Below are 13,512 nucleotides of genomic sequence, written 5' to 3'. Positions count from 1 at the left end.
GGAAGTCGAAGTCTGAGCTGCTTTAATTTTTCCATCATTTTCGTGTCATCATCAGGTTGATGCTGAGTGCTCCTGTAGTCCTGATGCTCTGTGTAGATCAAACAGACAGTAACAGTGGACTGAAAGTGTAAAGCAGTTTCTCTACAACCTTCTACAAAGCTACATATCTGCACTTGACCCTCCGCGCTGTGTTAAAGCGCTTGGAGCATATTGTGTCACGTAACTTGCAAAACATGAGAAAACATTTCACTGGATGGGACATTTCCCTGTTGTAAGAAGACATCTATTATCCAAATATACTTAGCAGAACAAAAGAGTAAATATTTGTTAACAATATTTGTTTCGGATTATTTGCCTCGCCCCCGGGTCTCAGTGAAAGCAGAAGAGCCGTTGAAAAAGAAGAGTCGGGAAACTTCTCATAGAAAAAAGATATTTCCTGCCACATAAAGATCAGGCGTGGATTGACTCTTCATTCTGTGCATAAATAACATTCAAAGCGTTCAACAGTCTGTCATCTTATCAAGAGTCTACAGATGTGATCAAGGTCCTGACTGTAGTCATCAAAACTAATCGTGTTTAATCTGAAACATTTCACACAGATGTCTGGAGAGATTTCAGTCAGTTTATCCGTTTATAACAGTGATCTTCTTGGGTCAAACCTGTGGGCCTTTCTGTGTGCAGTTTGCATGTTTTCCATGTGCTTTCAGCTGACTCCTAAACCTGCTTCTCTTTGATCGATGGGCTACATGTCCATGTTGTACCGCACCTATCTCCCAGTGTCTTCTGGGATAAGGTCCTGGCCCCACATAGGCATGGGACATCTTTAGCCCTCCTCCCTATTACACACATTTAGAAAATGTCCCACATTTTGTTTGACTCTCTTATCTGCAGGACAGACTTGACTGAAGTCCATCTTTTATTCACTAGATGTAAAAGAAAACCTGTCATCATGAATGACGTGTCACAAAGTCACAAGACTTGGAATACGATGAAAACACAAATAAATCTCTGGAAAAAAAAACGAAATACAGAATTTGTAACACATGTTTGTCCCACATAAGCATTCACTCTGTCCCACATTTAGCGTGTTGGGATCTTGTTGCTTTAACCCACACTGTCTGTTCTGATAGAGACAAAGTGATCTTGACATTTCTTTATTTTTTGCTGCTTGAATGATGAAGATTCTGGGTTTGAATCTGCTCCTCTCCGCGCACCTCTGCGTCCTATCAGAGTCTGAAAACGTACACGTATCATAGATAGACTCACCTCAGTGAACTGGATAGATGTCATTAGTCAAAGGTCAAGGTAATGAGTGCCAGAGCAAAGGTTCTTACAGGCTAAAACTAAACAATATATAAATTAAATATGTTCTATCAGGACCCAGTAAAAAAAACCATTCAAACATATTTAGCAAAAAAAAGAAATGTAAATATTTATTTTTCCTCTCGTGTATTTGCCTTGCCCTCTGGGCTCAGCAAAGGTAAGCTGAAAGTTGGAACACCTGCAACACATCACAACATTAACAGCAACAAAAAACAGTATTATTCAGGACTTTTTCTTTAAAGTTTAGTGAGATTTATCAACACAACCAGTCTGAGGAGGCATTAATGTAAGATGTTTATGTCTACGTACTGTACTCTTGCCTTAATAAATATGCCTCCTTTACATGATGAATCAAAGTTATCATAAAGGTTATCACACCCACAAAAAAACTCAAACTAAATTAAATGGAGAAAACAAAAAACACGTGAATCTAAAGCTCTGCTGCAGAGGGCTTCAGCCCACTTTCACCTCTGAGTGTCCATCTGATCAGTGTTTGAAGTTTATTGATGATGTTACTGTGTTTCTCTGCACTGCATGTGAGCACGAGGTGCAGCAGATACCTCGGAGCACTCCTTGTGACCAAAAGAGGCGTAGAAACTTTTCATTGGACGAGCTTTTCTCTAAAGTAACAGGACAAACAAAGAGTATATAACTGAAGTCAGACAGTCAGAAAACATCTAACACCTTAACTTCTGCTTCTACTCAGCGACTGACACAGAGTAAAGGTGAGTGTAGTTCCTTCATTTCTCCCACTAAATCAGGTGTTAAATATTTAAAGAGCGTTTGGGTGCATTTTTGTAAAGTGTTGAAGTTTCTGGGTTTTGTTTTTAGAAAATGAAGGTCCAAGACTTGTTCATGGGTTTTGCTCTTGTTGCTCTGACCAGTGCAGCACCGATAGAGGACAAAGCTGTATATGATGAAGGTAAGGGATTATTTAAAGCAGAAATTTACTAAGGTGCAGGTCTAAACTTAGAGCTGTTTGAGTGCCTGTCATTTACTAACAGATGTCATCACTCCCACACCTTCTGATTCAGCAGAGTACAACCCTGAAGACTTCGACATAGATCCTACACAATATGAGAAACTCTTACAGAATGTGCAGAGTTACGGCAAAGTTCTGGGCATATCCTTTGACTACGGTGAGTTGGAGAATGAAACATTCCTGGCTGCAGGACTCGGGGTTGATGTGTCTGTTGGTGGACTCCTTGGAGATGAGGCGGCCCTGAGTGAAGGCTTTGGAGATGTGAAGTCTCTGGCCACAACCTTTGGATATGCAGAACTCCTAGACACTGAGTTGGGAAGTGACACACTTCTAGTTGCAGGACTTGGGCTTGAGATGTCTGGTGGTGCCCTGGGTGAAGATTTTGGAGATGATGACATACTTCTGGCAGCAGCTCTTGGGGATGAGCCCCTCGGCGCAACCTACGGATATGAAGAGCTCCTGGGCTCAGAGTCTGGAAATGAGACACTTCTGGCTGCCGGACTCAGGGTTGAGATGTCTGTTGGTGCACTCCTTGGAGATGAGGCGGCCCTGGCCAACGGGGAACTCCTGAATGTCAGTGAAGAAGATGAGAAACTCATGGAGATCGCTTTGGAAAACCTCAGTCTTGAAGATGTGCTGAAAGCAGCAGGTTCTGACGGTGAAATCAGACCTGATGCTGAATGAGCTGAGAGAAATGAATCCCTCGCTGCACACTGCCTGTATGTCTCAGTATACTTCTCACACTCTTCAAACTTTTTGTTTCCATCATAAAGGGAAAAGATCATAAAGCAAAATAACATTTAATCTCAAGAGAACGTAATCTGCAGTTCACCAAGTGAAGAATGTGATGCTCTGTCATGTTTTTGTAGCTTACATGTTAACATGTATGTTTATCTGCTCTTTCTCTGCAGCTCTCCAGGCTCGTGGCTTCATCGTGGTCATGATCCATATAAGGCAAATGAAGTGCATTAACTGAGGCACTGTCTCAAACATAAGGGACAGTAAAAATGTTTTGAAATGAAATAAAAATATTGGTCTCAGTTTCAAGATTAATGTTCTCTTTGTTTTTATTCTTTGTGTGTCTGTGTGTGTGTATATGAATCTTATTATAATACATCTCAAAAGCCTGCAGAGATTTTGCGAGCAATGTATTTTCTGTTGCTTAACTAAATTTTCATTTAATTTTAATTTATAAATGACGTGAATTTGATCAGCAGAATCAGTTTTTTACATTCCCATAACAGCATAAACATGCAGGTAAAATGTTCTTCATTCTGCATTTAGAGCTTTCGAGTAACTATTGCCTGAACCACGCAGTGAGCAAACAACTGTTGGGTGACTTTACTTAAATATTCAAATAAGAATAAATGTAAATATTGTACGGCAAGAAATTACTGGGCAAAGATTTTATGCGTAGATTAATTTTTAGATTTTGTTCTATTTAGCTTTAATGTAATTTACAGACTTCAGATGCCAACAAGTTCATCTGACATGGTTTGTTTTCAATGACATGGTCTTCTTTTTTTCTTTTTTTTAATCAAGTTAATATGTTCAGGTTTAGTGAAAAAGGATATTAGTCACTGAATGAATTATTTTCCAAAAGGTAAATTATGTAATTCATTGTTTTTAACAAATTTGATTGTTTAGTTTTGATTGATTGTTTGATTGAAGCTGGGAAATGTTGAAAGAAGAACTGGACTTGTTTGTGTGTCACATGATATCTTCTAACTGGTGGACAAAGTGGCTTTCGCCAACAAAGCTGACAAACGGAAGCAGGATTTGGAGGATTTCGCAAAGAAAATGTTTTGGAAGATGTGTACTGTGGCATTTGCACAATCTAACATCTCAGTGTTGGTGTTGTTCATACATTATCAGAATAACATTGGTCCAGAATCAGTGACCCAACTGTCCAATGATGTTCATTTATTCAGTTAGCATTAGCCAAGAAGTTAGCTAATGTTATTGTAAGCTATAACTAGCAAACCAACATAAGTAACTTAAATTTGGCAAACAGCAAACCGAACCTGGCAATATAGTCATTATAATGTATAAATTAATAAAAAACAAAACCAATAGCTAACAAAGCTATGACACCACAGTGGGCACAGTGAGGCTTGATACAGATATCGGTGCAAATTAGTGCAATGAAAAGTTAGTTGTACTAGCTTTTCACTACTTTCTAAAAGTTTTTAAAGTCTTTTTTGTTTATATTGACTTTTGAAAACATTTTATGTTTAATAATATAGTGAAAATCTCATCACCAACGCCGGATCCCTCGCAAACAAAACGGAGGAGCTACAATCAGAGATTTACTACATTCCCCATTTCGTGGTACATGTACAGTGACAATAAAGGGCTATTCTATTCTTCTATTCTTCTCTAAAATTGAGCCTTTCCCTCATTGTTAGTATTTCCAGGTTTATAGAGTCATAAAATAACACAATATCCCCTCTGTAGAAACTTTTCACTCTAAGATGTCAAATCATTTAAACAAGAATTTTGAGCTTGATGTTTTTAGGTTTTTAATTTGCCATCTTTTTGAGCTCTAGTCTGAATAAATATGACAAATTAGTACAACTTTCTGAGATTTGGCTTCAAAAATAATGATCTAAGTAATCATCTGGGAGAGCTTCATTGTCTGTCTTTCACCTGTAGTATCATTAAGCAGAGCTGCACTTTGCTTCTTTCTTTGTCACATACATTACCTGCCTGCCTATCTATCCTCAGTGACTTTATAAAACACATAGTACATGACTGAATTATAAACCTCCATGCTTCACATTCATCCTGCCTACTGGTATGCTAAATTCTGGTATGCTAAATAAGTCCCACGGTCACGCAAGGTGAGGAAAATTTTGTGGCAAAGTCAAAGCAATGCCCAAGTATAAAAGAGGGATAAAAGCCAGAGAAAATCCAGAGGATTTTGCTTGCTTGCCCCCCGTCAAAGAATTTCAAACAGCTGGTTCAATGATTCAGGCAGCTTTTCCCGGAGCAGATAAAAGAGAGCTCTGTGGAGAGATCAAGCCAGCGAGTGAGTAAGAGCGAGAGAGGAAGAAAGTGGAGGCTGCTTGACAACAAGAAGTGAGAGTGATTCAGTGTAAACTCAGCATCCCTGCATGCCTGAAGCTCAATCACTCAAACCAGTAAAAGCCTGACGGGGTGAAGCTGCCTCAGCAGGATGTTTCAGTTGCCTGTGATTGTGTGTGCTGTGGTGCAGTATGAGAGGATTTGCCTCCATTGTGCCCTGCGGTGCGCCGTGATGCCTCAGGCCTGCGACTCCTGCCAGGTGACTGCGGGCACTCCGTGAGCCAACGTAGCTCCTCGGTTTTCCTCTTTCTGTATCTTTTTACAGATTTCAGCCCATCTCATTTATAGATGAGGGGACTACAGAATGCTGCATCACTGCGACACAGCTGGCAGTCCTTCTTTACTTAGGGCTCCTCCTGCTGGTAGAGATGTGGCACCTACAACAGTAATCCCTGTTGCAAATAAATAGAAAAAAATGTTAGTAATGTAGGAGGAGATGAAGTCAGCTAAAAAAGCACGACCTTTGGCATCTTTGAGAGCCGCATATCAGGTCATTCCATATTTAATCTTTTATCGATCTTCTACTGAGGAAAAGATCGTTTGACAAAGTCTAGACAACATCTAATACGTTTTACAGGGATATGTGTGATCCCCAAGCTCAAGTCCTCTAGCAGAGGCCTGGGTTCTGCACAGTATCATAGATGTTCCTAAAACTGCACTCCTCTTGACGGAGACCTCTGATGTTGTGCTGGGTCTGCTGGAGTTACAGCTCCTTTAATGCTCCTTTGACCACTGGAACCACTTTGGACTTTAACTTCCACATCTGCTCCAGTTCTCAGAAAGCTGATTCTGTTCATCTGGATGAAGCGTTTTCAGTGATAGAAATTTTTCGTCACTCAGCCAAATAAAATACTGAGATGAGGGCCCAAAGACTGAAGTGACACAACATTTCAACTTCGTCCAGATGAACAAAATAACCTTTCTGGAGCAGCTTTACCTGGATGATTGAGAATGCTTCAAGATATCTGCTTCTGGTACGTCTCTGTTTTCTCATGCTCCTTTTTCCTGATCTTGCTGTCCGCTGGGATTGCCACAACTATCACAACTGCTTCTGCTCCTTGTCAACCACCATTATGTCTGGTTGGTTGGCCAACAGCTACTTTTCTGTCTGGAGGCTGAAGTACCTGAGGACCTTAGCCGTGTTGATCTCAGCCAGGTACATATGGGGCACAGATGTTCCTGTACTCTATCCTAGCCACTTGGTTATGTCATCCAATGAACACTGCTGCTACTATATGCCCGACTGTCTCTATGGTGTCTTTGCACAGTCTGTAACTTGGATCGGCTGTGATAGCTGTGTGCTGGCCTCTGTGGATCTGGAGCCCTCTTGGGGCTTGTTTATGTACTGTCATGGACTAGCCACTGGTAGGGTTTCTTTAGTCTGTCACTTGTACATCACATGGCAAGGCTTGATCTTGCACAATACTTCTTCATCCTTACCACCATCCCTGTCTGCTATCAGCTGCCTGAAGCACTCTTGCAGCAGCTCATCTCAGGAACACGCTTCCCGATGTATTCATGCTGGTTGTTTCATCCTGGATCATGGCACTGGCACTCCACTTTTTTGTTGCTCACAGAGCTGCAGGGTCCTGGATTTGGATGAAAGCCTCCATGCATGGAAAGGAATTTTCACATCTGGATATCTCCTCCTTTGGTTAGCTTATCATGACATCTGTGTAGCTGATGACTGCTGGACATGTGGGCTGATGGCTTGGGACCTAAAGGCACATTTTAGTGTCTTTTTTATCTTTGGTGATTTTGGGGGATTCTTCCTCTGTGTTGAACTCTGCTGTCATTTGCTTTCCCATTCCAACCAAATAGCATTCTAGCTCCCCATTGGGCCATTTGATGGAGAACACAGAGGTGGTTCTCTACAACCACTGTGTTGGTTGATTTTCACACCATCTCTCTCTTTGGATGGCCAATGTTAAGCAAAGGGGACAACAAAAGGTGGTATATGTCAAAGAAACAGGACCCAAGGTTTCCCAGCAGAACATTGTCCAAACACCCCAGAAGAGCTGCATCACAGTTTGGTCAAATTCTTACACTTGCACATGTTCCCTCCTAACACCTCAACTTTGAGGAAAAAATGTCACCAATGGGTGCTATGATGACGAGATGATGAATGTTATTAGCTGTCAGCAGTCATACTGTTAATGCCTGACTGGTGAGCTGCATGACCAAGAAGCAATGAAAATAACTGAATGGACTGTAATTCATTAGAATACAAACAGTAAAGGTCATTCATTGTTTTTATTTAAAGGTGCAACAATAAGACAGTGAATGGGGCTCATTGTGACATAAATACGCTGTTTATTAACAAGCAACAGTAAGACAGTTACTATTTCTACTTCCATGTTCCCTGCTGCAGGTCTGTTCACCCCTCCCTCCCCTGCTTATGACTCCTCCGTTCCACATACCCGTCTACATGTACATAATCTATACATACAATCGATATTAACAACAGGTTAAATAAAAGTGCTGAAAATTCATGCTACAGTGCTGTGCTAAATCAAGACCTATGAGTCCCCTTTTGCAAAGAGGTAAAAATTCATTTCTTTACAAACGTTTCATTTGTAAACCTCCCAAACAATTCCTTTGAATCAGTCAATTACTGTCAGATTCCTAATAATAATTTAACTAACCGAAATCTAATGTTGAGCCGTTGAATGAACTCTGTGTGATGCTACAGTTCAATGTGTGTAAACCTTAACCTCGTACAAGACATTCAACAAGTTTACAGATACGTACCACATCCTATCCACATTATACAGTCGAAAAAGTCCAAAAATGTTTACGCTTTATAGGAGACACATGAGAGCGGCTGTCAGTGAAAACAATCTAAGTTCACAGGTGTCTGATACACCATGTCAGCGGTATAAAAGTCATCCCAGATAAGGCAGAACGAAAGCATGCCTCGTGACTTTAAATCAGAGCTTCACTGAACAGTGACATGAGAGAAAACAAAATAAAGTGCCTATTGTGTGAATATGCAAAGATGAGAGCTGCTGTACATGAGCAGAGGTTCTGGACAGAGTTGTTTTTGAAGTGTGTCGAGGTGCTGTTAGAGCGGGACGTGTCCTCAGGAGCTCAGCGCAGCGAGTTGGTGGGCATACAGTCACACAGAGCCCTCCTCTCCGTCCTCAGCACCAGCGTCTCTGTCTGCAGCAGGAAACAAACAAACAAAAAAACCACAACATTTTACTACATTAAATATCAGGTTTCTGACCTGTTGTCTTCATCAGCTGCAAAATGTTCTAAAAAAATCAAATATTAAAACGTTTCATTTAAAGCATTTGATATGTTTCTATGTTCTATTGTGAATAATTGCACAGTATCCCAGTTTACTTCGATTAGGGTTTGTATTTCCCTGTGATATTTTGATACAATTATAATTTTACAGTTTAAGTTTTAACCATAGATGCTGCCACGGGATTTTTATTACATGACAGCTTTTTCAAACCTCGCAGATTTAAACAAATATAAGCCACAACATCACGACTGCAAATAAAACATAAACATCAACATAAAAGAAAACTGAATAAAGAGGTTTAACCGAATTACAAAGAATTTCTAAGGTTTACAAAGTGCTTACTGTCCATGTCTTGCACATCGTTTTTTATTCTGCTAGTCTGTAACTCTGCAGTTCAGTAGCTTATTGGAGGCTGGAAGGAACAATAGCTTCAGGCAGTTTGTTTTGCACTTTGGCCCTCCTGAGTCTTCTTCCTGATGGCAGAGGTTTGCCTTGAGAGGAAAGATGTGCAGTGTGCTTTGTTGCTTGTTCTGTAACAGCATGCTCACACGGGCTCTGTAAGGCCCGTACTCGTATTCCCATGACCTTCATGGCTGTTTTATCCAAGCCTGCTGTTAAGTTGCCAAACCATTGCAATTCCATATTTAATAAGGACGCTCTCTAGCATCAGCAAGCTCTGAATCACTGCTGCAGGCTTGCACACAGATTATTGATGTGTATCTGCCAACAGCTAAATATTTATATGAGCACGGCTGACAGTTATTGAGTGGATTCTGATGAGCACTGGTTCATGATCAATAACCATTTTCTCTGATTTAGTGATGCTTGGAATCAGACGATTAGTTTCACACCATTTTGATGAAGTTGTTCAATCTCATCATGGTACACAGAAGAATCCACGAGTGTCAAACATAATCAGCCCGGCATGGACTCCAATCCGAGGAGGAGAGCATACATTTTGGAATTTTAAATTATATTTTAATAGGTTTTGCAGCTTCTCCTGATACTACACCAAAGTAATTAAGTAATATAAATATTTAAAAAAAAAACAAATTGCAATAAACTCTACACATTTCTGTTTTCTACAATGTGTCTACAATAAAAAACAACATGCTATTTTCAGTGAAGTAACAGAAACTTTCTGTTTTCTTTCAAACCTCACTCTGTGAGGTATCTCACTCGGTTTTCAGAGAACTGGGGTTACATTAGTAACCGAACATTTTTCTTTAATCTTACATTTATATCTTACAGTTTAAATCATGCTGACACACTTCTTTCATTACTACAGCAGCATTTCTTTATCATGTAGAAAAAACTAAGAAATACTGTTGAACTTGCCCGTCGTTATACTTTTGATGTTTCATGGTCAGGAATAATGTGTCAACGTGTAGACAGATGATCCCTGTGAGCTAACAGTTCATGTTTCAGGCTGCCCTAAACTTTCATCTTCGTCAACATTTTTAGTCTTGGCTCTGTATGAAATCAAAAAGGGATTACTCCTGATGTGGTCCTCTCAGGCACAGAGCAGCCCCGCCCACCTGCTGTTTAAACGTTTTGTTTGCGATGGGCAGCCAATCAGATACAGAGCTACTCTAGTTCTAAGAACACAGCTGAAAACATCATAATGGATGCTGCTTAATCCACAGTCATATTAATATTAGTCATATTAGGATATGTTCTCCTACAGCAACTTGTGCACAGTGTAAAGTGTCATGCCACTTTCTCTCGCTCCGTTTCCTCCAGCCTCTCTGTGTGCCTGTGTTTGACTACAGGAGTGGAGTGAGGTGCGTGGGATGTCGGGTCACCAGCTGCCGCTCAGCACTTCCTGCCATAAATAAATCGTACCAGCTCCAGCACGCTGCCTGATCGTAGACTGTTCACTAGGTTGAGCACAGTTCTGCACATCTTACACCTCCTCTCTGTCTCCAGCCTCTACCTTCCTCCTCCTTCCACTCAGCTTTAGACTCTCCTCCTAGACCTTTCCCTTCATTTCCATTTGGACCAATCCATTTACCCCCCCTTCCTGGCAACTGGCCATGCTGTTTGGGTCACAGTGGCTGGATCTAACTTATCTCCTTGTCTGTCAGAGTAATCGAGGGGTGCAGCGATTGTTTTCAGTCGCATTAACCTTCATTTCTTGGGTCCACACAATTAAATTATATAAACAGAGAATAAAAGTCATATCAGCTGATCCAAAAGCAGGTATGTGTGCCCTGAATTGAAATCAGTACTACAGTTCACACGTAAGCTCGGTGTGCTTGGAGTTAAAGTGTAAAATGTACAAATTCCAAAAATATTTCACAACAATCCAAACTATAGCGACAAAAAAAAAAAATCCCTATTCTTTGCAGCACAGGAATTTATAGGCACAGGTATTATGACTGCTCTTTGGCACAGTGATGGGAGTGTGTGGGTGTCTGAGGTCATTTGGAAAATGAAGCACAGCAATCTCTAAAAGCTGCGCTCCACAATTTTCATATCTAAAAACCAGGAAATAAATGAAAAAGGACTAACCCTGCGCTAAAATGCAGATGTAGACATTAACATATACTAAAACGTACCACATAATGTCACATTTACTATATAACAATATGGGAACTGATAGAAGCAGTTGCCACCCCACCACAAAGGCTCATGAAGATCAGTTATTTTATGAAATACATCAGCTGGTGCATGAATCTCTGCAGTAGTCTCTAGAATGAAAAGGAAATTAGAGAGGACTTACCCTGGCATCTAGGTTGAAAGCGGTCTTCTTTAGATCTTGCAGCGCCCTCTGCATAAACTCAAAGGCATGACAGTCCACACACGGGCGACCTGGAAACAGCAGAAATGAGTTCAGAAACAAAGGCAGCGGCGTGAGATACCAAGTTAGTACAGAGCCAGTATCACCGATACTTCTAAATGCAAATGATGTAGGTGGGAGTAGCATGCCGTGATTTATGAGGTGAATGTATCACTGATAATGATAATGTGAATGCAATTCAATGACCTCTAAATGACTGTGAATCTTGCTTTTTTCACTTTTTCATTAACACAACAGAACACACACTCATGGTTTTTCACATTTTGAGCCTGGATTTTTTTTGTATGTGTGCATGACTGGAAAGCATCAAATTAGACTTCAATTTAATGCTGATTTGGTGTGTTCTTGTGGCTGCAGACGTAAACTATAAAGTGTATTGAGTAGAAGTAGAGAATCAGTGACCTGACCCAGAGTCATCATTTACAAAAAGGAACCATAAATCTTATTAATGAGATTAGTCTGTAGCAGAAAGCGACTGACTGCTGTGCTTTGTCATCTTTGAATTGATCATTTATTTGAAGAAACAAATATTTTAAACAAATATACAGAATTTAGCTTTGTGGAAGTGTTCATCTAGATTTTTTTTCTCATCTAGCTTTTAATTTACAAACAACATAATCAAGCTTTTCTACCTGAGCATCCATGAAGTCACACTTATGTATATTTTCCTTCTAACCTGCTCGGTATGTGTGCCTTTAAGCAGCAGTGGAGGCCCAGTTTCATGATCCAAGCGTACATTAATTAAGATGACCTACAATTCCCTCAACAGCACCCCTGTGAGACCTGCAGTCATTAGACTGTGGAAAGATCACCGTGGCGGACACATACTCGTCTAAAACATCTCAAAACTTGTACTCAACAGGTGGAGGGAAAAATTAATCTAATTTTTAAATCCACCTACTTTCGGCAGGGATGACAGTCCCCGTCTCATGATCCGCATCAGCTGCCCCGACACAGACGAGCTGCAGCGCCAGCAGCAGCACCACTGCCTGCACATACCCGCTGGAAGCCATGGCGATGGTGCGATCACTTACTCACCTCTGATCTGGAGAGTACAATTAGGCAAAATGTATAAATTAAAGGGCAGAAAATGTCCTACACGGCCGTCAGCCAATCAAATGAGGGGGAAAATGATGGGCTTTGTTCAGATAATGCTCCAGTTTCCAACCAGTAAATGTTTGTATGTGTTTAAAAGCTCAGCCCGCACAGAGTAATTACCGCTTATCTGACCACCTGCACGGTAACCTACCGTCAATCGGCCGATGATGGTTTGCAGATCGCCAGATGAGCGCAAGATGCCCACCGAGTACTGTTGTATGGAGATTAAATTAGTGCGCATGCGTGTTGGTTGGCTGAAATTTTCTCCAGGGGCCTCGAAAACGAGACTTCCGGTGACAGCACTTAAAAAAATAAAAGCCTTGATGGGCAGTTTACCCGTAGAGTTTATTGATGGGTAGGTCATGCATTCATTAACAGGATAACAGACAGAGAGCTCGAGAGAGCAATATTTACTTAAAAACTCAATGTAAAAAGCAGTATAGTTATTATTATTAAAGATACCTCATTTGATTACCTACATTTTAGAGATCAATACTGCATTTTGTTCCGTAAATTGAGTGCAGTATATACATACATGCACAGTTTCAGCTATAATTCCAATATTTAAAATTGTGTATTTCCATTGACCTATTTTTACATTAATATAAATCAAATACAACTACATTTTTATGATTTTCTTTTTAAAATAGGGTGCGCGATTTACAGCCACGTTGAACAAAAGCACTAAACTGAAACAGTTAGTCTGTTACTGCAGCACACTGAATCTTCATGTTTTTGACATTTACATGTTTATAGTCTGGCATTAAATGAGGCGACTATTCAGTGTAAAGATATAGATACATATCCAATTAATATCCCATGTAATAAGTAAGAGCAAATAATAATTGACTATATACTTGTAAACAGCACAAATTAGTGAAGCAAGCTCATTTAAGATGTCTTTGTGGATCTAGAGAAAGTGTATATAAGGATGCCAGGAATAGCAGAGAAGTATGTGAGGGTGGT

The 13,512-nt window shown here is 40.3% G+C and overlaps 2 protein-coding genes across 2 annotated transcripts; one reads left to right on the top strand and one right to left on the bottom strand.

The window, feature by feature from the left end:
• Positions 1–1,452: 1,452 nt before the first annotated feature.
• Positions 1,453–3,358, top strand: LOC146580069 (uncharacterized). Its single transcript, XM_085269559.1, has 3 exons — positions 1,453–2,245; positions 2,361–3,024; positions 3,217–3,358. Exons 1-2 carry the CDS (start codon positions 2,158–2,160, stop codon positions 2,987–2,989), a joined length of 717 nt encoding a protein of 238 aa, XP_085125685.1. The 5' UTR covers positions 1,453–2,157; the 3' UTR covers positions 2,990–3,024; positions 3,217–3,358.
• A 4,268-nt stretch (positions 3,359–7,626) lies between these two features.
• nicol1 (NELL2 interacting cell ontogeny regulator 1) lies at positions 7,627–12,817 on the bottom strand. Its single transcript, XM_085266590.1, has 4 exons — positions 12,698–12,817; positions 12,350–12,493; positions 11,371–11,459; positions 7,627–8,554 (listed from the first exon to the last, which is right to left on the bottom strand). The coding sequence occupies exons 2-4, from the start codon at positions 12,459–12,461 to the stop codon at positions 8,483–8,485; spliced, it is 273 nt and encodes a 90-aa protein (XP_085122716.1). The 5' UTR covers positions 12,462–12,493; positions 12,698–12,817; the 3' UTR covers positions 7,627–8,482.
• Positions 12,818–13,512: the final 695 nt, after the last annotated feature.

This window comes from Mchenga conophoros, linkage group LG3, assembly GCF_057382185.1.
Source record: "Mchenga conophoros isolate Kocher_MC1m ecotype Shallow Benthic linkage group LG3, M_conophoros_male_GT1.1, whole genome shotgun sequence".
In the NCBI taxonomy this organism is placed as follows: Eukaryota; Metazoa; Chordata; class Actinopteri; order Cichliformes; family Cichlidae; genus Mchenga; species Mchenga conophoros.
This window is presented reverse-complemented; position numbering and strand designations above follow the sequence as displayed.